The 26,093-nt window shown below is 48.2% G+C and overlaps 1 protein-coding gene across 12 annotated transcripts in view; it reads left to right on the top strand.

Annotated features, from left to right (window-relative positions):
• Positions 1-26,093, top strand: part of FRMD4A (FERM domain containing 4A) — a 573,879-nt gene that overhangs the window by 499,648 nt on the left and 48,138 nt on the right. For all 12 annotated transcript variants that reach the window (XM_036908068.2, XM_036908069.2, XM_036908066.2 and 9 more), the window contains 2 exons: positions 18,241-18,317; positions 22,642-22,780. In XM_036908068.2, coding sequence (XP_036763963.2) covers positions 18,241-18,317; positions 22,642-22,780 — 216 coding nt within the window. The remainder of the gene's footprint in view (positions 1-18,240; positions 18,318-22,641; positions 22,781-26,093) is intronic.

The raw sequence follows: 26,093 nt of genomic DNA, 5'->3' as shown, positions 1-26,093 counted from the left end.
AACTTTCTGTGCTTTCTTTCTCTTATGTTTTCTCTTTACTCCCTCAGAAACTCACATGAAAGTGTTTGAATGGAGAGATGCCAGTCTCCCCCATTCCACTCTTCCCCATCTCTGACACAGCTCTGAACAGCCACTGACTGTCTAGAAAGCCTTGCGGTCAATTCCCATGCGTGGCTGGACTTCAGGGCCACCACCACGGCCATCTGTGCCTCCTTTCCATGCTCAGGCTCGGGAGGGTCAGCTGGGCTCAGCAGGCTTGTCTGGCTGTGCCTTTGCACAGAAGAGCTGGGGTGCCCCCCCAACCCCGTGTGAGGGGTGGCCCCCCAGGCGGTGCCACACCCTCCTGACCAAAGGCCAGGCAGAGCCCCGCCACTGCAGGCCCCCAGCAATGCTCAGGAAACTGGGAGGAGCGCCCAGTTCTGTGCACCTGGAGGCCTTTCTGCAGCAACACTGCACCTGGAGCCCAGGCTGAGGCCCCCTGACACTCTGGCCCAGTTACGGCAGCTCTGTCACACGGCACCACAAACTAAGAGCCAACATTCAAGTAGAGGCAGAGGCCAGGGTAAGCCCGTTGCCTATCCTGTGCAGGGCCTAGAGGCATCCTCTGCTATGTATCAGCAAACCATGAACACAGCCAGGGAGTTCAGTACCTCCGAGAAGAATCCACTCAGGTGTTTCCATATGGCCCACCAAAAAAAAAAGTGGGGGTAGTGAAGAGTAGCTGCTCCAGAAACAGGCAGGGCCATACCTTGTCCCAAGTTCCTGGTTGAGGTGCACTTTGCCATTCTGGTCGCAGAATCTACCCTAAATTGTTTAATCCCACTCTGAAGCTCTGGTGGCTTTGGAAGGTATGGAGTAAAGCATGGGGACCTTACAGGTGCAACAGAGAAAACTTCTTAGCACCCTCCTAATCACACTCCCCTATCTGCTACCTGGACCTTTTAAAAAAATGGGTTCTGGCCTGTAGAAGCACAGCCGAGAATGCAAGCTGTTGATGTTTGTCAGGGAAAAAAAACAGCTCCTTTGCCTTTAGGGCACACATGTTGGGAACAGCTAAACATGTGGGGACACCCAAAGACAGCAATTTGGCTTTTGTGTATGTTCAGAATTTCAAGGCCAACTTCAGAAATATTTTGAAACTACCTGTGCAGAAGAATTGCTCCCCCAAAAGCCTGAAAAATCCACAAATAAGACTTAAAGAAATTGTAATCTACAATACATCCACACACCCCGGAATACTGGCCCTTGCTTGCATATATGAGCTCTTTTAAAAAGATCAGGCAGAACCCCAAAAATACGGGAGGCGTAGGTTGTAGAATTTTCTATAAGCTATTAAATCCCCCTATTAACTCTCAATAAATCCTTCTATTTTTCTCCTTCATTCTTTGCTTGCCTCCCCACTTCCACACTCTTGTTCCTACTAAAATACTGTAGAACACTTTGGAACATTCCTGTCGGTTTTCTCAGCTCACAGCTCGCCTCGCCTCACTTCTTTCACATGGCTATGGTTTGATAGTGTTTCTGCACAGTTGTGAACATAGTATTAGTATGCAAATGGTAGGGTCTCCATGTCTAACTGTCTTGGTTTAGCAATGGTGAGAGAAGTGGAAAGAGGGTCACAATGGTCAAAAAAGATCTTGCGCTACCTAGATTATTTTGCCCAATTTTCTCATAGTTAGGAAATTGCATCATAGCATGTGTATGCAGTGTGCAAAAGTGGAGTGTCTCGAAAGTAAGAGGTCCTTTGTTTCACAAGTTTCAGTCCTGTTGGCTTCAGGGAATAATGAAACATTGTCAGATTAACATTTAGGCACTTGCAGTAAACCTGAAGCTTCCTCTTAGTTTGCATTACAGCCAAGCGAAAAGACCTAAACCATCAGAAGCGAATCAGTCACTGCTGTGTCAAGTGACCAGCTTTGTGATATGCTGAGGATGGGCTGTCTCATCAGTTTCAGGCAAGGACAGAGATGCAAGCAAGAGTCCTTCTTCTTTCTTCCCCGAGAACATTTGAATGAAATTAAATGATATGTATTGGAGAGGCATTGTTCACTAACTCACAGAACCAGGGGCCCATGGGGCTGAGATACATAGAAGGCTGGACAAAATCTGTCACAAAGGTCTCCCTCTTTCAGAGGAGGACCTTGCATTCCTTAGATCAAAGCCTGAGAAAGTCCAAAAGCTCCTGTCTCTGGGACAGTCTGCCCTGTCCTGGAATACCAGGACCAAGGGCATTGAAGACTAGGCTCCCCCACGCTGGGGGCTCCTCCCACCAGTGCCGCAGTAGGCTGTCTTATCTGTCCTACCACTGTAGGTCCCACTCCTCAGACCTGTGGACAAACCATCCATTTGATTGTCAGGAGCCATTATACACTACAACAGAAAATGCCTTCTGATGGGGGCTCTCGGAGAGTTAAAGATCTACAGGCTCTGTCTGAGACTCTGAGCATTAAAACAAATAGCATGAAACTCATGACTCCAAAAACCTCCCTAAAAGGAATGTTCAATATCTGTAAATCATCATTTATAGCTACAGCCCACTCACCAGCCCATATTCAATGACATCTCTCCATTGGGGAAGAATGGCAATGCCAGTCCTTCTTACATATCCAGCAGACAGCATTTACTTATTTATCTGATATGCAATTAGGGGCGCTTTTATGTACACTTAGAAGCACTATTAGGAGCACTGTGGAGTCCCCTCTGGGACGTCAGGAGAAGGAACCAGAGTAAATGATCTGCCCCCATCCCTGAGCAGCCAGTGTAGCTTCCTGTGGTTCCCAAGAGGATTTCGGAAGTGGGGGTATTAGCTCAGGGAATTGATGCATTACTGTCACCTCCCCTAGATTAGTAAAGACTTTTGAACTGTATGAGATGATGAGACAGCAAGAGAAAATCATATTTACAGGAACTATTCCATTGACTGTGAGTTGACTCCCAGCGGAGCTTGCCTGCTTAAATTATTCAGTGTGATAAGCTCTCCAGTAAGTTCACTGCTGACTTATTTTCTAGCTTCTGTTTGGATGCACTTAACTCGTTTTCAGTGCTGAACCCTCTGCCTTGGCTGGCCCTGGGTAGGTGCCTCCCTCACACCCAGTATCTGTGTTCCCCTTGGAAACCACATGTTATGCACTCCAGGGAGGAAAAACTCCACTTAATGCATTTAGCATTCTTGGCATTTTGCAGCCTTTGCTCTTGCCCAGTGTTGGATCAAAGGGCTTCCTCCGCTTGCCCCCTATCAGTTCCCAGATCTCACTCAGTGCTGAGCAGAGCTGGAAAGGTTCAGTGCCTGTAGGTGACAGGCCCTGGCCATGGGTCACCAAGGGAACCTGCCTCAAAGCCGAGGAACAGGCCTGCCAAGGGATAATGAGATGGGGAGGTAAGGAGCACAGAGGTACCAGAGTCTACCATCTTAAAATAACTCTCCAATAAAGGAAAAAAACATTTGTATTCCAAGGAAATGGAGTTGGCCTTTTCGAAGCACCAATACTGAACATCTTCTCCTCAAAACACCATTAGGCTTGGCCAATTTCTGTCTTTGGAAGAGAGACTCCAGTCTCTCCTGTACGGAACTGCAGTCACCTGAAAGCACTGAGCTAGAGCTATGGAGCTTTAGTAGAGGTGCTGGACAGGAAGTCCTCTTCAGGGAAATGGTCCCCATATGAGAAATACCATGCACCTATTGTGTGCCAGCCCCTGCTTTAGGCCCTGCAGATGTCACAGTAAACAAAGAGAGGGGTCCCTGCCTTCTCAGAGCTTAAGGTCTAGTGGGGAAGATGGTCAAACAATAACAAGGAAATCTGTAGTGTCTATGTCAGAGTATTCAATTGTACAAAGGCAAAACAGAGTAAGGAAGAATGGGCGGGGTGGTCAGCAGCGGTCTGTGCACAGAGGTGACAGCTAAGTGGCTGTACTTTGGAGCGTGTTGCACATCGGCTCCCTGGGAAGCCAAGTCTGAGGTGGGTTCACATGCAGAAAGTGTATCGGGAAGTGCTCTGGGGAGAGGCAAGGAAGCTGAGCTTCCTGGCACGCCTTGAGCAGAGCGCTGAAACTGGGCCGAGCCAGCAAAACCAGGCTGCAACTGGGGGCGGAGCCTCATCCCCCACACCAGCCTTCTTCATTAGATGCGGGTAACCTGTACGGAAGGGGCGTGACCTTGGGCAAATGGCTCTCTGCAGATGAGGGCAATTCCTGGAGAGAGCATACCCTTTCAGTTTTGGAGGGAGAGGCTGGTGAACAGCGCCTAGCAGTTCTTAGGGTGCAGCCCCTGGACCAGCAGCAGACGACGTCACCTGGGGCCCTGTTAGACCTGCGAACCGCAAGTCCCCACCTGAGACTTACAGACTCAGAAACTCAGAGCATGGAACTCGGCAACCTGTGTTTTCATGAGCCCTCAAGGTGATTCGGATACGGGCTGTAAACTTTCAGGACTGCTGCTCTGCTGACAGGGAACAAGGAACTTTCTATACCATCTATTTTTTGTTTTGTTGTGAAGACATTTCAGTCTAAGTTAAAATCAAATTCCTTCCTAGAACAGTTACACCTTAAAAAATGATGTTCTGTAAGCCAACAGCCTTCATATCTATTCAGAAGCCCCAAGCAAATCTTAAAATCTCAACCAAAGAGGAATTTTGGTGCTGTTGACTCACTTGCTACCAGTATACTCGAAAAACTGTGATAACATACCTAACCTCTCTGCGCCTCTCTTTTTATGTCTGTTAAACAGAGACTGTAAAACATGAGAAATAATCTAATTTTCTCCACCTTGAATATGTTTATATTTCAAAGCATTTCCTGTTGTCCAAGATAAAAGTGCTGGTGCCCTTGACAGCAAATATCATTCCAGTCTCTCTTATACTGAACACAAGAGGCAAGATTGCTACGAAGAGCAAACAACATCCCTTTGTTAGGAGAGTTCATTTTTCTCTTGGTCATTGGATCTGGGAACTCAGGATTCCTCCGTTCCCACATGGTTCCTCTGGGGGCTATTCTGGAGCCCAGCCCTGAGTAAGCTGGACCTCCATCTCATATCTTGTATTATTGTTGAAATTGTCCCCATAATACTCATACTGGTATCAGACTGTCACTTTTGGTGATGATATCTATGAGCAGAAAATAAAAGCATTTCATCCTCCAGGTGGATAATCTTCAGAGAGAAACCATAATGTGAGAGTGATTTCCCTGCAGAGGAACAGGAAGAGGGCAATGCAATTATCCCTTTAGGCGAGGCGAGTCCAGATCTCTCCTGGGTTGACATGCTTGGAGGTACCTCTTGGGGGAGGGTGCATTGTGCTCTGACGATTCCCACCCCCACAGTCCCTGTGGTCCCAGTTGCAGCAGTGAATCTCCAGGCCTGGCATAACCCTTTGGGGGCCACATTCCTGCCCCCACCTCCTGCTGGTATTAACAGGGGCAAGATACCTGGCCCGGCAGTCCAGGCACTCAGTCCTCGCTCTAGTTCTGCAGGACGAGTCACTTCGCTGGACCCTTGCTTCCACATCAACAATGCAGTGTATTGACATAGATGATCAGGAATCTTAACGTTGAGAGAATGTGAAACTGGACGCAGGTGAGAGGAATGGAGGGGCATGGGGCAAGCTCACTGTAGGGCCTGAAAGGAGTGATTCACGAAGGTGGAATGGGAAGCTGTGCTTCCCTGGAAGAAAGCGGTGCAGGGAGAAAATGCCAGGTTCTAAGTAGGTAAACCCCTTTTGTTTTCTGTCTCTGCTGTCTGGTTTAGCCAAAGCCCAGGCTACATCTGATGGGCTGACCAGGAGCAGGTGCCTCCCCTCGCTGGTGTGTCCGTGCCTCTGGTGGGTGTGAGGTCTCCCAGGGCGCAGCTGCTTCCCACTGGTCTCGGACTTCTTGTCCTGACACAGCAGGCACGTGTGACAGCACTGGGGAGGCTGTATAAACAACCACATTGACTGTATGGAGAGCAAGGGTCAGGCACAACACTAGATATTTTTAACATGCTAAAAAACTCCCTGACAGACAGGCCAGCACCCCCTTGAGACTGATGACGTCTGACTAACTCCAAAGCAGATCCCCACTGCTCAGGAAGCCCCACCGACCTTGGATGCAACTTGAAAAAGCAAATCACAATCCAACACTATTGCTGGACCCCAGACCCCTACAGAAGAACACTGTCTTGCCAATGGGGTTCAGCCCTGGGCAAGTTCGCCATGGATTCAATGTGACTAAAGAAATTGACAGCAAAACATTCTTAGGGTGAAAGGGTTATACCCAACTTTATTTCCAGGTGACAGGTCAGTCACTAAAATCCCGTTTATTCAGAGCGAGTCTGCATGCAGCAAGCTGGTATCTGCCTCTGGGCCCCTCTGTCCACACAGCCGTCCTCTGGGCCCCTCTCTCCACACAGATGTCCTCTGGGCCTCTCTGCACAGTTGTCCCGCACAACCATCCTCTGGGCCTCTATCCTTGGCACTGCCACCACTCCAGCCTCTGCTCTGCTCTCCTGCAGCCTTGCAGCTATGCCACCGTGTTGTGTCCAGAGCACTGGGTGGAGCTCTTTTTATAGAGTCAACAGCCATGTATTGCCCACAGGTGTGCAGTGGAGCTAGTCAACCAGGGCCAGGTGAGAATCCTGGCCACAGGAACTCTCATTTTATCCACAAACATCCAGTACCCCTCCTGCTCCAAAAGGAAGCATGAGCCAGTAGTAATTTAGGAACCAATTGGGTTTCTGTGACTTAAAACCAAAGACTTTGCTCATCTAAAGGGAGCACTGGCCCCCTGGGACTCAAAAGGCACATTTCTTTTATCTCACACTGTCCTTTCAAATGTCTTCTTCCCTGGACAAAAGCATGGGTCCTGTGGCTGTCTTCCATCACTCCCAAGTATTACAGTCACATGGTCACTTTAAGTAGCAAAATTAATTCTCTTTAAGAGATCAGTGTCCAGTCCTTTATAACAACCAGAGCTTCAAATTTAACTGAAAGTCAGCTGTGCCCAGCTGGGGTCCGCTTCTCCGGCTCACCTGACAGTAGCTAGCCAGCCCACTTCTCCTCCATCACATTCTTGAGTAGAAGCCAGGCAACAGTTTTAGGTGTTCTTAAACCTCAGAGACCCCCCTCAAGCTCTCCAAGGGGTCCTTGTGAGCCCCTCTCTTACTAAATTTGCGGGAGGATCTTCCACCTTCCCCGCTGGGTAGGGGGAGCTCCCAACATCTCTCTCTCAAATCTCCCTCCGTTTCTTCCTTCCCAAACAACTTATACCCAGTGAGGGTGAGGACCTTAGAGTTACCCAAACCATATGGTTTTTCTTTTTTTTTTTAATTTTTAATTGTGATAAAACACATAAAATATACCATCAAAACCACATTTAAGTATCCACTGGTATTAGATATATTGACACTGTTGAGCTACCAAAGTCCAGAAGTTTTTCATCATGCAAAACTGAAATTCTACCCTCATGCCCCCAAACAGGCTCTGCCTCACTGTGAGTGTTCCTATTCCCGCCTTCTTTCCAGAGGGCAAAGAGCCAGAGGCGTTCTGGATGCCAGTGTCTCCAGGCCTCCTGTCTGACAAAGCCAAAACCCAGCCCAACCTGTAATGAGCACTAGGAGGCGCAGCTGAGCGAATCTGCTCTGCGTGTCTGCACGCGTGTGCATCTTTACATACATCGTTGATTTTGTGCTCACAGCTGTTGGCTTTGATGAACCATATAAACTGGGCACTGGCCAGGTTTCTTGCCAGCTGACTCTGAAAGACTGCAGGGTCACACAGCAGTGCAGAGAACAGCCCAGGGTGGCCAGGCTGGAGGAGGCCAGTTGTCACCTGCAGAGAACACCACAGCAGAGCCCAGAGGAGGCCCCTGGTAGGAGAGCCACCCAGCAAGGCGGGGGGTGGGAGGGCCTTTCTTGTGAGAAGCGGTGTCTGGGGATTAGGGGGCTTTTATCCTAGACTACCAGCTCCTCTTAAGTAATTAGTTTTATTGCATTTTAATCAAAGAGTATCTTGTGATTCATAATGAATGTAGACTAGGATTTACTAGGCAAGATGGTGGAAAACCCTCAAGGGAGCTCCTGGTCGTTCCCCTCTTCTCCCCAAGCTCTAGGCATTCATGAACTTACCTTTCTGTCTCTACAGACTTGTGTATTCCTGACATTTCTTACAAATGGCATCACAGAATCTGTGGCCTTTGTGCCTGGCTCCTTCACATAGGATACTGCATTTTCAGAGTTCATCATGCTGCAGCATTGATCAGTGCTGTGCTCCTTTTTACGGCTGAGTAATAGTCCTTCCTTGGCTGTTTCCTTCAGCATTAGCATAGCAAACACACACTCAGTGCCCTGGGTCTGTGCACTTGCCATATTCCCTCACGTGGGTGTATGGCTTTGCCCCCTGCTTCCTTCTGATACTGACTCAACTGTGGCTTCAGTGAAACCTTCCCTGACCACCTTATTAACAGTGACAACCCTTGTCCAGTCCTCCTTTCTGGTTGTCCTGGGAACCTACTATCCCCTGACTTCCTTGCTTTGTAATTTTATTTATTTGCCTACATCTTCTCTCACAAACATGTACAGAGAATTGCTGGGTTTTTTTTTTTTAACTGCTGTATGCCTACTGCCTAACACCCTGCCTGACACATGGTAGACACTTAGTAGTAGTGGTTAGATGGATAAAAGCAGAGCAGAACATCTAATAGTTCGTTGTGCCCCACCACCCATGTTGAGAACGTCTCCCTGTGGATGTGCGCTATGGCCTCAAGGACCTAAGGATAAATAGGATAGCTCCTGTACACACAGGTGTGGGAGTTCCACATAAGAGTGAGACATTTATAAGTGAGAGGAAGGGAAGAGGAAGGTACCAGAGCTTTTTACAGCTTAGATTTGTTGATGGGAAAATGAAAAAACATAAAAAGTGACTTCCATCTGGACTCCGTTGATTTTATTTTTTTGTCTCTTGGACCAAAAGCACCTAAACTGCTAGTAGTAATTAGACATCAAGAGTGAATTGCTGTAGTACTGCATACCGTCTAACGATACAGATCAATCTGGATGCCTTTTCTTTAGAGGCAGGAAATGTTAGGCTGGGAAACCCTGCTTATTGACACCAATAACCTCTTTGTCTTGGGAGACCTTAACAGCTTGTTTCTGCTGAGCCATGTGAAACTTAGGGAGCTCTGTGAATTTTTTTTTTTTTTTTTTTTTTTTTTAATGAGCATGATTCAAAGGGGGAAACCCGGGCTGAACTGACTTTCCTGGAAGTGTGAACCTGTTTAACCATCTCCTACCACAGCCAGAACAGTGTCGTGAGAATCCCCTCCAAGCTCTGATGGGCTGAAGTAGAGGTTCTGCCAGGAGGATCCAGCCTGCCCCAGGTCCTGCCTAACAAAGAGTCTCAAGCCAACTAAGGCAGTTCCTGGGCAGAATGAGTTGTGAGAAGTCCCTCCAGGTCAGGACTAGGATTCTGGCTTGAGCCCACAAGCTTGTGGAAGCTAGAAACATCCCCCATTCACTTTGGAGGAGAGTTGAGTTCAGGCAGAGCTACCAGAAGGAGGAAGGGCTGTGGTTCCTGGGTTGTGGCTCTTGGGCTGGCCCTAACTGCCACGTCTCTGTCGCCATATCCCTTGCAGTTTAGAGATGTGTTCTTACTAGCTGTCTAGGTTCAACCACTGGTGGTTGCTCAGATCATGTAAGTTGCCTGAGTTTTGAGCAGACAGACACAGGTTTAAATACTAGTTCCCACCGTTTATTATCTGTGTGACTTAACCCCTCTGAACTTTAGTTGCCATGATACCTGCCTCATAAAGCTCTTCATCCATTCACTCAACAATATCTGAGTGCCCAGTATGCCCCAGGCATTGTACTACGTGCCAGGAAAATACCTTCACGGAGCCTGGTAGAGAAAACATTTGAGTAAAGATAATCGCAACCCAGAATGACAGAAGGTCCTTTGGCAGGAGGGCTTATATGAGTATCTGGGAGAACTCACCCACATCGGGGCTGGGAAGTTTGGGAGTTGGGGACAGTGCTGGTGAAAAGAAAGTATTTTAGGGCAGGCTGCTGAGCAGAGGTATAGATTTCCTCCTCTCTTCTCAACAATTCCACCAAATTCGCAGTTCCCCAAATTGATCTTCCCACTTCAGAATTCCTATAGGGGAAAAAAAGGAGGAAGCAGAGTTTTTAAATAAGACCAGTCTCCTGACAAGACAGAAATTTCAGAGTGAAAGTTGTCACATCTAGGAAGCATCCCCTCATCTGTCTTATTTCTGGGAAAGAAAAATTATGGAGCAGAAACAATTGCTCCAGCAAGAGGATCCAAAGGGAGAAATCTCCAGAGTCAGCCAGGACGCAGCTGCAGAGTGGGACTCAGCCCCGGGCCCTCCACATCTCCAGCCCAGCTGAGGGGTTGGACCCTCCAGCAGAAAGTCAGGGCTGTAGCAGGGCAGCCCCCGGGCCCCCTGCCTCGGTTGCAGTCCCCTTCGCAGAGCAGCCAGCAAAACCACAGTGCTCTCGGCTGCAGCCCCTGGGCCATTGCCGCTCAGCCTTCGCACTCCAAGCGACTCTCCAGCCGGCGCTTTGCCTCCTCCTCCTGCAGCAGAAACCGAGGGGCTGCAAGACCTCAGACCTTCCCCAGCAGGAAGAGCCAACTCTTACAGCACTAAGTATTTTGAAGCGCACACAAGATGATCTTAAATTATTCCCAAAGAGCCCTTGCAGGCTTGCTAATGTTCTTACTAACACACAGGGGTCATGAGGGTAGATTATTGTCACTTCATCTGTTCCTTTGCAGCTTGGTTACACAGGACTTTAGTTGTGAGCAGATACCTTTATTTCCATATAGCACTGGTCCAACCCATTCTTCATCCTCTCGTCTTGCATGGAGTCAGAGGACCTCCACCGGGGAAATGGGTTCTTACTATGACACCACTTTGGACGCAGCCACCAGGCATAAGAGAACTGCTGAACTGCTGCTCCCCCCACAAAAAAGTAGAAAAGTACAAGTTTTCTCCAAAGTAGTCAAAAGAATGATTACAGCAATCCAAAAAGAGCTAAGTCTTTACCATGGGAGGTGAAATGGCCCGTCATAGCTTCCCCCCATGTACCAAATACTCAGACTAATTCCTTCTTGGAAGCATCCCACTGATAAATCACAGCAGGTATGATTAGCCTTGAAGTTTTTTAAAGGAAATCCTGGAGCACAGAGAGTTTGGGCTACAGTACTCATTGCTGGAAAAACCAAAGCTAAACCCAGATGCTGTGAATCACTGGCCTGCTTCTCCATTCAAACACCAACCCTCATACACTCCCCAGAGGCACACTCTGAGGAGAGAATGAATTCCATCAGGAGGCCGAGGATAAGAAAGGAAAACCACTTTCAGCTTCTCTTTAAAGCTGTACATTTGCCAAAGCTGTAAGGTAAGGTCTTTCTGCAAGAAAAGCGAAGTACACAAAACAATAGAGAGAGGCCCTCTAGGGAAAAAATAAAAGGAAATTGAGTCCAATAGAGAAAAATAAAATGACCTCTTTCTCTATAGGCCTGTTAAGTAGTTGTTGGCACACTCTCTCTCTCCCTCTCTCTCTCTCTCTCTTTCTTTCTTCCCCTAGTAATGATTCTTAAGCTAAAGGAAGCTAAAAGGTTTTTGATGGGTTAAAAAGAGACCATCCATTAAAGGGTCAAGACTTGATGCTCTGGGCATCTGTCACTGAATTAACCAACTCAATTTAGAGCCATGCAGTCTGACAATGAGGAGTAGGCAACTGATCGGGGGAACATCTTGATTCCATTAGGTCTGGCTGCAAAGAAAAATTAGCCATTGTTTACTTTGCTGGGTATGTGACCCTCTCAGAAGGAAACAGATGCCAGGGGGCAGGGGGCCCTCTCAGCAGGTAACGAAGAACATATACTCACTGTGTGAGCTAATCATAGTCTGTTTTGGAGGGCCTGATTGGGTACCCAGTATAGCCCATTCTGTATAATATTGAGCCATACTACAGTAGGATATTTTCTTCTCTGGGTGAATGTTTTAAGATTAGAAGACATAGCAGGAAAATGATTATAACTGACTCTGGTCAAAATAGCAGCGGACCCAGGAATTGGCTGGATAAGAATTAGAAACAAGCCCAAAGAGAAGAGAACTCATGGAATGAACAAGAACCAGGGTTAGGATTCAGCTTGCAATGTGAAAAATTGAGTTAACAGAAAACATTTTTTAAGCACTCATTGCACCATATTAGCATTCTTTTTAAAAATATTATGTAACCTGTACTTTGAGCTGATACATGTACAAAGCATATTCAGAACTTTATTTTTTACATGTAGAATAATACTGCCTTATAAATGATGAAGGGGAGAAAATATATAGCTAGTATTTATTGAGTGCTAACTATGTCATGGGCATCATTTTAAGCACGTCATACGTATTCATTACTACAGCAACCCCATGAAAAGACATTGTTATTAGTAGTAGGATTTCAAAGATGAGAAGCCTAAGACACAAATTACACTGTCAGGGTACACAGCCAGGAGGTGGGAGACAGTATGGCTTTGAAAATCATGCTTTTAATCAGTACTATTCTATGTTGTCTCCTGTAAGTTGGATATGTTTAAAATAAGTTACTTTAATTTTAAATTCCATAGAGGGGTAGTATAACATTCCTTGTATTTGCAAGGCTGACCTCCAGCCCATTCATAGGATGTAGGAATGCCTGCTGCACACACTCGCGCGCGCGCGCACACACACACACACACACACACACACACACACACACACACACACACACACACACACACACACACACACAGAAGGAGATGAGGTGTAGAAAAGGAGGTGGGATGTAGATACAAATCCAGTAAGGCCTCTGGACTTCCAAGCCACAGTTCTCGCCCCTAAAAATGATGAACCCAAATGATGGTAAATGAGCAGTAACCATGAATTTGATTATCTGAGACAGCAGCATGAAACATACTGTAATGATGTGGTGTGGTGCCTCTATAGCTTTTTAAAAGCCTGACGCAGAAACTGAGGGTGATTGTAAACACCATCATGAAGTTAATTACTACATCATGAATATAGTCTACTTGGTGTATGTCTCATCTTCCCAACCAGATTATAAGCTCCTTACAAATGTAAACATGCATTAGGCATTGAGCCCTTCCTCCTTGCTATTAGCATTGATTGGTATAAAGTAGACACCCACCACTTGAAAGGTTGGAAAGGGAATAGGAGGTAGATATTGCCTAAATCCCAGGACTTTGCCTCTCTGTTTTTTCAGGTTAAAGAGATCTATATTGAATGCCTATGCAACTGATACATGTGGTGTCAGCCCACTTAAAACAGAACTGACTCTATTTCCTACAATTGGTCTCCTATAATGGCAGAACCTCATCGAAGCACACCTGATAGAATTCTCTGCGTACACAGGCTTGGCGTTGTCTGTGGTGTGCTCCCATTTTATTAAACTCCTTCAGTTCGGTGTCAGTGACTCCTTTTGTCCAGTAGCCCTCAAGATGTGTGGCAACTCATTTCTTTATTTGCTGGAGGTATCAATACACCTAGAGATTTGTGAGTGACAGCTATGCTTCTAGAAAGCAAGCAGAAATGAAATAAGTGAGTTTATTTAGTTTGTATGTTTCATTCCGAGCTGGGAGATCATTCCTGGCCATGAGTCTAATTCTTCTATGAGAACTTCTCGCTGGTGTTTGGAAAGCATGCAGCAACATTTATAGTAGACTGCCAAGAGCCTCTGAAGTGATTGTTTGAAACAACTGTTCTCAGTCATCATAGGATCTTCCTGGTGTTTTAGAAAGAGTCCAGAACTGAAGTCTCAAAAGTGGGTCCCTTTGTCAGTTACTTATTTAACCCCTGCCAGTCCCTTAACCTCACTCTGCTGGGCTGACTTTGTCTGCAGCAGGAGGTACTCAAGCAGACGACTGCTGGGATTCTGTACAAAGGCCCCTCTAAAAGAAGCAGGAAGTTACTCAGAGGTCATCAAGAGGCTTGGTGACTCAGCCTCAGGACAGGAGGATACAAGGCTCCCTGAAGTCCTGGTCAAGAATCAGAGCCACCAGAGCAAGCTTCCTCTCAAGCCTTTATTTCCGCATCATTCCGGGAGCTCACCGACCATGCCATGAGCTGGCCCGGCTCTCAGTAACACTCCTGGAGAGGGAGTCTCAAGTAGTCGGGGCCGCTCCCTGTCCCTGCTGTGCCCCCACCCACTCAGATCAGGGCGGGGCACTAGGCCTGTCTGCCCCGACTGAGTGGCACACAGGGTGTGGAGTCCAGCAGACAGGCTCATAGGACCCAGCAACTGGGTCCTGCTCATTAGTGTATGTCTTGCAGCCAGTGGCATTCAGGGCTCACGGGTGGTATTTATTGACTGCTTGTTTGCCCTCTGCAGATGCACGTTTCCCATCTCCTGGTTTATACATTATGATTTTGAGGCCCAGAACGGGGAAGGAGAGGAGTCACAAATCTAGGTCAGAAACTGTGAATCCGCACCTAGTACCAGCCATGGTCCCAAAGGAGGTGACAGACACTGTCTCAGCGCAACTACTTCTGGACAGATTCTCTAAATGTTTTCAGGGCAAGCCCGAATTACTAAGTCTGTACTCAATCATGATTCTTGTTGTTTGTTAGTCCTTGGTGAAAATTCCTGACTGCTAAGGCATCACTGGGTAGAAAACCAGAGAAATCAGGTCTCTGGAAAGAAAAAGTAGTACTTGTTATCATTTACACTTAAAAGGCAAGAAAAGCCATGGAACAGGACTGAAGAGATTTGGTTCTGTACTTCCTACTTACAGTCACATTGTTGCTCATTTGTAAAACTCTTTCTACTCATAAAGTTAACCAGCCATTAGTGAGTAAGAGCTGTTCCCACTAATTGGTAGACTCATGTGGAAAGGCACTTAGAGTATGGGCTGGGTGCCCTTGACTCCTGTTTCTGGTTCCTTCACTGACCGACTGTGTGGCCTGAGGCAGTTCTCCCTCCTTTCTCTGGGCCTTGTTGTCCCCGAGAAGAAAATTTCCCACTCAGTCTTCTTGGAGGGTGCTGAAACATCAAAGAGACATTTGCAGAGCTTTTTAAAGGTGCTCAGAAGTGCATTAGTAAGGCCTTGATTTAATAGTCGTTAATAAATCTGTTGATTATTGATTGACCCATGTATTTTAGCCTTCCATTAGCTCCTTTGGGCATACTTGGCCGTGGGAGTTCTGCAGAATCCTAAGAGAACTAGCCCAGTCACCACAGCCATGAGTATGTCCCATGAGCCTTCGCATGGAGTTGCGCAGCACGGTGACGCCGTTCACGGGTGCCAGGGTATGACGGCTGCACCGAGTTCTCCTGAAGCGGCATAGATGATCAGGGGCTGCTCCCAAAGCAGCACCCTGTTTACCCCAGGGAGGAGACTTGAGGGAAAGCTGCTGCTCTGCCCGGTTGGAAAATACCTATGATGGTACATCATCCCAGGGAGCTGCGGGAAGCCCCACAGCCAGGCTGCAGTGCCAGAGCAGGAGTCTGGGCAGCGGAGGACTGAGGAGCCATGGAAGGTTTTGTTTGGGTCCCTGGGCAGCCATGAGGCTTTGCACACCAGCAACTTCAGGAGCGTTTCAGCGGAAGCTTGGGTCACATTCTGTTTTGCAAGGAGTGGGCAGGGAGGACTTGGCCAGGGAAGCAACCCCCCTGGACATTTTACTCTGGGTTCTTCACTAGGCGGGGAGGCAGCTTCAAAAGGAGGGCCAGGGGAGGGGTCTACAGGCACACCCACCCCAGGGTTACCTTCTTTCCTGCTTAGCAAGAGGAGAAAGGCCCTGGAGATCTGCCTGACAGACACGGAGTGGCCACCTTACCCAAGTGAGTGCCAGCCACGACCCAAGACCAGGGCCTGTGATGTAATATACAGGGTCCAGGGCAAACTAGAGATGCAGGACTTCCTGATCAAAACTTCTTGAGAATTTCAAGGTGGAGAGAGCAGAACATGAAACTATGCCCTTCTGAGCTCAGGGCCCTCAAGTCACACACCCGTTGGGCTGTCCTGGCCACAGCAGGAGCCACAAAGGGATGGGTCCCCTCAGGAAATAGCCAGCTACCATCCCCCCTTTCTTTGGAGGAAAGGGAAGAAACAGGGATCAGGGAATAATTCTGTACACTTCCTTAAAGATTTCCTACACACAAATCATCAAATTTTCTTAAACCCTAGTATCAGGGCTTGAGTTAGGAAATGTAAGAAAATAATAATTTTGGTTGTTCTGGAGTTACTCTTTTTCTTTGCCAGGATTTGGGACAAGGAAGAACAATTAGGAATCACAATGAGACTTAAGTTCATTGAGTATTCAGTTCGTGCTGATAGCTGCTCAGGATCTGTTGCTTCCACCTTAGTGGGGCATTATGGCCAGTTTACAGATGGGAAAACTGAGGCTAAAGGAAATGCTGCCACTCCTGAGTTCAGAAAACACAGGTGTAGGGGAGCCTGGATTCAAACAGGTGCAGCCGAACTCCAGATTGTGTGTGCTTGGTCACTCTGCTCCTTGCGTCACCTCCAGGTTCTGAGGTCCATCTAGGGATCTTTTAGTTCTGGTGCTTTTCTGTCTTTGGTTAAGTTCAGGTGGAATATCTCTAAATACATAACAACGGCAGAGTGGGAGGGCCAGAGAGGAGCTCTGGGTCTTCAGTGGAGGGATTCAATGTAGCAGAGCAGCAGATGGGAATATGAGACTCACACCTCTGACTTGAGTGACAGACTCAATTCCGTGTTTCATCTGTGACCAGACCCAAAACTATCTGAGCCAGTGTAGGGCTTTGAGCCACTTGCTGTCCTCGAAATGCCTCCCCATTCACATGGAACTGACCCTAAAAAAGAAAGAGAAGCAGTTTCCCTTGGGCTTCAGAGTGAAGTGACTGGGTGGTGGGCAAAGGGGGAACTTTTTAATAGGGAAGAGACGTCCTCCTCCCTGCTATGCAAACAAAGTCAGCATAAAATTCCACAGAGCAGATTGTGAAGAGACAAGGATGCTGCTGCTCTGGCAACACACAGGTGGTGTCCTCTGGCCAAGCCCTGATGCAGTGTCTGGGCCTGGGAGGGCACAGCTGATGGGGCACAGGGAAACTGCTGTCACAGAAAGCATGAGCAAGTCAGAGGGCAGGAGCCCCAGAGGAGAGAACTCTGGGCCTAGGATGAGACCCTGAAAAGCATGTGCCTAGTTCTGAGGGCAAAGAAAGGGAGGCCCCAGGGAGAAGTCAGCCACTCCAGGAGGAGTAAGAACAGGATCCTGCATTACCCTTCTGTGGGCAAAATCAACTCAAATTCTAAGTATACAGAAGGGGCTGCGGTATGCATCAAATATAAATATAAATGCAAAAAGTGTATAAGTACATATATATGTAGATACCGTGTGCATCACTTCAACCTCTTCTGATGTTTCCCAGAAGGTTAAGTAACTTTCATTGAATGAAAGGAACTCCAGAGCCTCACTGGAGCCCTAATCACTCCCAAACATCGCAGTCAGCTTTTAGTTAGGGAGAAATGCCCACTGGGGCAGAGGAGGCCCCTCTTACGTCCCACTTTTCAGAACTGCCTCACTTCTACCTCTCTCTCTCCCTGATGGAAGCAGGACTCTTGATTTTCTTTGTGCCCGCAGCAGGAAATATGAGCTTGACAGGTTCAGGTTGTTATCTTGAGTTGCCTACACAGAAACAAAGTCGCAGCAGCCCCTGCCCTTCGCAGGAAAGCTCCCCAGCGAAGCACCAGGGCGAGGCAGGCTCTTACACATTCGTGGGCAGGAAGCAGAGTCCCGATGGGAGGCTGGGAATCTGACCGCCTTCCCATTTCAGCACTGGAGGGAGGCAGCTCCATTCAGCCCTCCCGCAGATGGCTACTGCCACCCTCTGAGGGCCCCGCGCCTGCCCCTCCCCAGCCCGCCCTCAGTTCCCCCACCCGCCCCCTCTCCTTGGAGGGAAAAGTCTGCCGAGCTGCGAACTGTCTTGGAGAATCCAACAAAGGCAGAGCAGAGGGGAGCAACTTGTGTGTGTGTGTACTGGAGAGTGCGCGTGTGCGTGCGTGCGTGCGTGCGTGCGCGTGTGTGTGTGTGTGTGTGTGTGTGTGTGTGTGTGTGTGTGTGTGTGTAGCAAAAGGCAGAGAGGCGGAGGCGGTGGCGCAAACAACTGCACGGTCTCTGCTTTGATAAGGGAGCTGCCAGCTGTAGAAGTTCAGCAGCGAGGAGAGGATTGCTGCTGGGAACCAGCCACTCCTGAACTTCACTGCATTGTTTTCTGCCCAGATATTCCAATGGAGACAGTTGGAAAACCTGTATTTCAGAGAAAAGAAGTTTTCTGTGGAAGTTCATGACCCACGCAGGTAAGCTGGAAAAGTCCTTTTCTTCTGGGAGTTCTTGGCCCGCCCGGCACGTTATTTATGACTATTTTTGGGTGGCTGTTCATGTTCATTTTGGGGGGAATAGGAGGGGATGCTTGATCATGGAGAGTAAGGTTTAAATCAGACAGGGGAGGTTTGTTTGGTACTAAATATGTTGGTAAATGCAGTGGATTCGGTGTGTGTGTGTGGTGGGGAGGGAGAGAGGGAGAGCAATCAGCAATTCCACAATCACCTCATCTGGCTACACGTGTTACTTGCTCGTGTGTGTGGAGTGGTCTTTATATGCTGGGGCATTTTAGGGGAGATTTGTAACACTTTGTAACAAACAACCAAATTAAACTAGACAGCAGTCTGAGTCCATTTAGGAAGCTGCTGCCAGAGAAGAGCCTGGTGGATGGCCTGTCAGAGCTGCCGAGAATGTTCTGAGTAGAGGACCATGAGCCCCAACAGGAATCCCCCTGAAGCAGTTGTGCTCAGCTGTTAGATCCATGAGCCGTAGTTTTAGGGTGTTAGCACAGTGGGTGGATGTGAAAGAAGTGGATTTCTTTGTCTCCACCTCACATGTATCCCAGGGAGCACTAGTGTGAGAATCAGTGCTCTCCGAGTTAGATGCCGAACAATAGGTCCCGGCTGGGAATGCAGCGGGCCCCGCATGGAAGGTTCTTGGGACAGCACATGCCCCCAGCTCTCCTGTGTGTCTGCTGGCAGTCCAGAGTGGTAGGCAGCCCAGGAGCAGCAGGATTCCCTACAGACAAGCCTGACACTTGAGGATAAATTACTTTCAGTGGGTCCCCAAAGGGATTTACAATAAAGTAGCCCTAGGGGAACAGGGACAAGATGAGACTGGAGAGGGTGTGATAGATGCCCTGATACCCCAGCCCTGGCCTGGGAACACAGGCATGAGCTTTCATCCCACATGGCCTCCAAGCGCCCAGAACAAGGCACCATGCCCCTCTGCCCCGTGAGGACAAGACATGGCCCTCGTCAGGGCTGAGGCTGGGGCAGTGGTCCCCATTCCTGCAGCCAGTGATAATCCTGCAGGGCTGACGGGCCACTGGTCCTGCTGTGTAATCTGCATGGAACAGCCACTCCCAGAAGGGAAGAGCCTGCCCCACACCCAGTACCGACTCGACCAGCAAGTGGAGACTGTTTGGGAGGTGCCGGGTCTCCACCATCAGGTGAAGGAGTAGCACCAGCAGCTTAAGGACTTGCCTGGCATTTCCTGGGGTCCTGCGAAGGGCCTCATGTCCGGAGGCCCAGGCTCTGCAGAGCAGGAACCCATTACTGCAGGCCACATCGGGGAGAGAAAGGCTGAAGATGATATTCCAGCCAAGAAGGAATACGGTGTCACCTCTGCCGGTCAGCGTGTCAGGGCAGAGTCCTGAGAATGGGACGAGGAGGGAAACCTGCTGTGAAAAGAGAATGGATGTTGCCTCAGTGGGTCACATGCAGAAAGGGATGCTTGACAGGAGGAGCTAGAGACGGGCTAATCTGTGGGCTGCACTTAAGTACTAGATGGCTGTCCATGCCTGGGCTTTGTTGGGAATTCTGCTCCCTCAGGCAGACACACCCCTGAGTGTGTGGGGGAGGGGCGGTGTATAGGGGGGTCATTCTCTCTGGCTCTGTCCCCTACCCATGATGTAATACTGAATTCCCTTCTCTATCCCAAGGCCCAGGGATACAGGAAAGACTCCAAATCTTATAAATTACTATTACATGGGCTTTTAGGACATTTTATTTTTTTTTAGGTGTCCTGGGGCACAGAAAGAAGACTGAGATAGGGTCCTTTGCCCTTAAAGAACTTCTAGCCAGTCCGGGAGCAGGCAGAAGAAGAAACTGGGTATTTATTGAGTGTTTACCACAAGCAGGCATTGTTCTAGGCCCCCAGCACATTGCCTCATTGGGTCCTCATTGTAACCCTCAGAAATGGCACTACTAGCCCTCCTGGTCTACATGGGGGACACAGAGGGAACAGAGTAACCTCCCCTGGGTTGCAAAAAGCTAGTAAATGGTCAAGGCAGGATTGGAACCCAAGGAATCTAGCTCCAAAACTTATGTGCCTCACCACTGCAGTCTACACAAGGCAGTGGGTACCGGGTGCCAAGGGGCACTGGCCATAAATGATGAAGGCCCCCAGGGCCAGGCCGGTCAGGAGAGACTTCCTGAGAGGGAGAGATCTGAGCTGAACCTCAAGGCTGACCAGGCTTTAAAGATCGAGGTGGGTCCTCAGGGACATGAAGATGTCGGTTGGGAGGCAAAAGAGGGAAATGGAGGAGCCCAAGGCAGGCTGGGCACAGAGCATGATCATGTCCCCCCAGGAAAATGGTCCTCAGCCTAGAGGCAAGGAGGCAGGGAGGCAGGGGGAGGCCAGGGAGGGCCTTTGCTGATGTCAGAGGTGGAAACCCAAGATGACTACAGCTTTAAAGCCACCTTTTGCAAATACACACAGAGGCCAGCAAAGGGAATCGCTTCAGGTGAGCTGCTTTGTGCAGTGGCAGAGCCAAAGCCCTGGCCCAGCTTGCCTCCTCATTGCTGCAGGAAGCGTGCTTCTCCTGGCCTCATGGCACTCCTTAGACTAGATGTGCTGGCCTGAGCTGTTGCCCCGTTTATTTGGAATAGGGAAGCTGGAGCTAATAGATCTTCCATTGGAATGGTTCAGGGGTCACCCCCTCCCCCAAACTAGGAAGGGAGTCAGAATGGAAGTAATGGGATGGCAAGTGCGGCAAGAAGTCATGTCATGAAGATGTCATCAGGGGGACATGGAGGGGACAAGGGACTCGGGGCGTGGATGCCTCTGGGGTCGATGGGTTGGATCACAGAAGATGCCATGGGATTTGTTCTCATACTTGCATCCTAACTTGATACCTACTACTTTTTCTGTGGTTCTCTAACCTTGACAAATACTCAAGTTTCTAAGGTTTAAGCAAAACACGAAAGTCAGTGGGGTGGGAAGAACCTACAGAGAAAGCTGTGGAGGGGGAGCAAACCTGGTGTCTGATGCAGTGCGCCTGCATAACCACCCAGACCTGGTGAGCACCTAACGCCCTCCCTCCACTGACCTGAAAACGCAAAGCACCCTGCCTGGTACCACTCTGACTACTGTCACTAAAATACATTTCCAGCTACTTTTTCCTCTACAACTGTGCTTCCCTGGGAGAAAAGAATTGTATTTACACCCAGGAGCAGCTATTGCTATGGAGGCAAAAGTAGGAGGTTAGCTCACACTGTCTTTTTAAATCCACAAACCCATGAGACTCCCCCCATCCTATCCCAGCTCCTCCATTTCTCCACTGTTTGCTCTTTCATGAGCTGGCATTTTCTCCTTTTGTGGTGATTAGAAGAGAATTTGCTCATCCTCCACCATAGGCAGCATTGCCTGTTTAATAAAGGACATTGTCAAGGGCTTTTCCTGTCTCTGAAGTTTGTCTTGGCCCAACACCAGGAGCTAAAGATCAGAAAGGACTGCCCAGTGACCCACAGTGACCCATCTTATCCCAGACAAAGTAGAGGCTTGGCCAAATTCTGAAACCTAAGGAGCCAATAAATCAAAACATGACCATTATTCACAATAGCCAAGATGTGAAACTTAAGTTTATCCATTCAGCAGATGAATGGATAAAGAAATTGGGACATATGTAGTCAATGGAATGTCACTCAGCCATAAAAAAGGAGATCCTGCCATTTGCAACAACATGAATGAACCTAGGACACTATGCTCAGTAACAGAAGCTGGAAAGAAAACTGCATGACCTCACTTATATGTGAAATATAAAAAAGTCAACACACAGAAGCAGAGGAGTAGAACAGTGGTTACCAGGAGTGGAGATGTGGGGGAAATGGGGAGATTTGGTCAAAGGTCCTGAGCTGCAGTTACAAAGGAGGAGTAAGTCTAGACATCTACAGTATAGGCATGAGAACCATAGTTAATAAAATTGTACTGTATGCTGGAAATTGGCTCAGAATAGATTTCAGATGTTCTTATCACAAAAAAATGGTAATGGTATGAGGAGATATGATCATTAGCTTAACTATAATAATTTCATTACATATGTGATTATCAAATGAGCATGTTGTGCACCTTAAATATACCTAATTTTTATTTAAAAAATAAAAATATGGCCTCTGCTAGCCATTTTCTGTAAGAGTGTCTGTGTGTATGTCTGTGTGTGTGTGACACAGAGTTCATCTGTCACCTTTGTGCCCCGGCTTTTAGGACCCCAAAAGTTTTCGTTAAAAGCTAGTGAAAGGTCAGTGGTGTCCCTCATCATAAACATGGGGTTGAACCTTCTGATTCTTGCTTTCTCAGGGCCTCAGTGACAAGGAGGACGTTTGGACACAGTGGCATTGCAGTGCATACGTGGTACGCGTGTCCAGCATTAATCAAGTCCATTTGGGCTATGGCCATTAGTCAACACCAGTTCTATCTGGACAGAAAGCAGAGTAAGGTAAGGTCCTTTCCTGGGGCTGGGAGGGACTCTGCTGTGACCAGACCTTTCACCAAGCTCACTGAAAGACAGGCCAAGGCTCTTGTGTGGGTCTCATAGTTCAGGGATTGGGAATGGGAGGGGCGGGGGCGGCACTGTGTCCCTTGCCCTGAGATGTACAGACCCGCCTTCTGGGCTGTAGGAGGGAGGAATGAGATAAGTTCTTCAAGAGGGCACGTTCCACGCATCTTGGTGAACGGGCTCCTGCCCAGCCACAGTTGAAGCCACTCAGACTGTTTTCCCCAGCCAGGTAGGGCCCTTTTGAGGAATCCTGACCGTGCTTTTGAACCTCGTGAACCTCTCCTAGGAACATGCAGTCAAGCCCTTTTTGGTGTTTAAACAGTGGCATATTGTTTTCTTTTTGAGAAAAAAAAAAAAAGTAACCCCTCAATGAGCAGATGCCACCTAACTGTTTAGGGTCATTGCTGCGAAGCCCCTCCAGGCTCTTCCAACTGCCAACTCCATTTTTAAAAAAATGAAAAACTGGAAACATGAGGGAAAAAAAAATGTTTCCCTAAAGTAGACCTGGAGGCTCGGAACTTGGTAAACCATCATCCCCCAGGGGAGACCAGATACACAGGTGCGTTTTCTTCTGGGTGGGAGAACAATGTCCCCTTGGTTCACACACAGCCACTATCAGCACTCAGCCCCCTCCTCCTCCAGCCCCGTCTGCTGTGTTCCCCTCGTCTCCCTCCAGGAGCCACTCCCATGCATCACCCTCAGGTGGAGGGGATATGGAGATGGGCCCTGCACCTTCTTCAGGGTCCTGCTGGCTTGGGAGTTGGGGCTGGGCAGAGGAACACAGAGCTATAGAGGGACACCCACCATGGCCCCTGGCCTGGTAGATGCCCCTCCTCCTGGGAGGTTTTGTCCTGTTGTGTGAATTCTTAGGAGGCAGGAGGCGGTGGGACCCTGGGCTTACCGGGCCTGAGATGCACTGGATCAGTGTCATCTGGGGTCCTTCTGGCTTCCTCTTTTGCCTTATCTTCCTTCTGGATGGAGTCGCTCCTTCCCTGGCCTGGGGAGAGGAATGGATGGGGGGTGCAAGGGTTGGGGGGGAGTAAGAGAAAGATGGTAAGAAAATAGAACAGGAAGAAAAGAAATAATCCCTCAACTCATAACTCAGTTTTTTCATCAAGCCTCTACCATGTAGCTGTCACTTTCTCCTTTGTAACATATTTTCTCCTCTCCTAAAGTCTTCCTCCTGATCTCTTTTGTGGTCATTTTGGGGAGTGAATGGGCTCAGGATGGAGTATTGTTGTTGTTAGGAATAGTAAAAGTATGCCACAGCTGTCCCGGTGATGCTGGGTACTGGCACCAGAATTTAAAGCCCAATTACATCAAAAGAAATGGGGACCAAAGTGTTTTGATTCATGCTTTAGACTGAGGCAGTGGGTGAGAGTCAGCATTTTGCCCTCCAGTGGCAAGAGCTGGAAGTCAAAGCTTAAAACATTGAGTCCATCCTCTGTGTTGTTTTGCAGTGGGTGGGGAGAGGGAGGGGGGAGCACTTGGCAACCCTGCCAAACCCCACTGCCAGTTCCTCTTGTAGGCAGACCCCCCACACGCTGATAGCACAGTTTTGACAGGGGAAAGCAGAAGTGTGTTTCACCCTAAAGATAGTGCATCAGCTGTTTGAGCTCCCCACCCCCAAAACTGGTTGTTTGCATAGCTTCCTAGGTACCTTGGGAAGTCTGTTTTTAGGACTCTTCATCCGCAGTCTCAAAAATGGTCTTATTCTGCCGTTGGAGAAGCTTTATTCACCAGCCTTACTGGTCAGTGCACTGATGCAACACGTAAACCTCAAAAATAATTATCAAACATCAATTATTAACAAGGAGTGTTTTTTAAGAGGCCAAACCAAATATGTACAACAATAGGGACATTTCTGCTGCCTTTCTCAGTAACCCCTGGAGGCCTGAAGGTAAGTGCACACACTCCCTGGAGCAGAACTTTCCCCCAGTAAGCTCTAAATGCTCACAGAAGCTCCAGAAGCCTTACATTTCTCCTGAGAACCAATCTCTCAACCTGCAGTGACCAATGAGGAGTAAGTACCCGCATTCAGAAGTCCAAGGACTCCATTGTCCAGTTCTATGACCCTGGGCCAGTCTTCCACTACCCCTGCTTTGCTCCCCCCAATTAGAGAACATGAAAGGAAATTCCTGACCAAAATTGTTATTTGGTCCAATAACACAGTGTTTGTGAAATTGCTTTAGGAGGCATGTGCTATCTTTTCTTATCATTATTAATTCAACATACTGTTCCATGGCCAACACTTGTATAAAGTATAAATTCTCTAAATATTCCCTGAATTAAATCACATAAAATTCCCCATCAGAATTATGTGACAACACCTTTCCTTTCTGGAATGTTGTTCTTTATACAATGGTGATGTGATCCATCTCCAGTGGGCAGAATGGCCTCTGAGTGAGTGACGGCTAAATGGGCCTGGGTGAAGAGCTTCCAAATATTTCTGAACCACCAGTGTTGGCTGGCATACTGGCCATTGCATCACACTCTCCTGTATTGGCCCATGCCAACCATTCCTTCCCTGAAGTGCCTCAGCAAAACCCAGGCTTCCCAAGTGATGCTTATCAGCCCAGAAACAAGTGCAGTCTAGCCTCTAGTCAGCAACGGTGGGCAGCCAAGAAGTCTCATGTTTTCCCCCTGGCACTCAGTTATTCTTTCAGGGTCATTGGGCAAACCATTTAAGAACCAGTCTCTCTCTCTCTCTCACGCACACACACACACACACACTCTCTCTTTCGATCACCAAAGACACAGCTGAAAGAGGCCGGATTGGCTGGTTTCCTGTGGCTCATTCAGAATGAGAGGTTGTGCAGGCACCAGTTATAATTGGTAACTTATACATGCTGACCCCAAAGATCAGAAATGTTGTCAGCTGGATCCCAGCAATCTCTGCAGCCTGGGGCCAAGGAATGTCTTACAGACTTGGGAGGAAAACACTTGAAAGCTGAAATTGTTTAGAGTAAACATTAGACACTTTGCCTCTGAACTCAGAGTGGGGACTTCTCAAATTGGCCTCCAGTCCAAACATCTTTCCTTCTTAATCTTTTTTTTTTTCTTGACCAGTCTGCTATTCCTCATTCCATCTAGATGAAAAACAGAAAGAAAGCATGGTAGGGGACAATTAAGCCTTGCTCACGGAATATCAGTGATAAAACTCGATGCAGCAAGATCCTCATAGGAAAACGTTCAGGGTTGGAGGCTCTTTGGGCCTGGCCTAAACATTTGACTTTGTGAGGAGAGCCTCCCC

Source organism: Manis pentadactyla, chromosome 3, assembly GCF_030020395.1.
Source record: "Manis pentadactyla isolate mManPen7 chromosome 3, mManPen7.hap1, whole genome shotgun sequence".
Taxonomy (NCBI): Eukaryota; Metazoa; Chordata; class Mammalia; order Pholidota; family Manidae; genus Manis; species Manis pentadactyla.
This window is presented reverse-complemented; position numbering and strand designations above follow the sequence as displayed.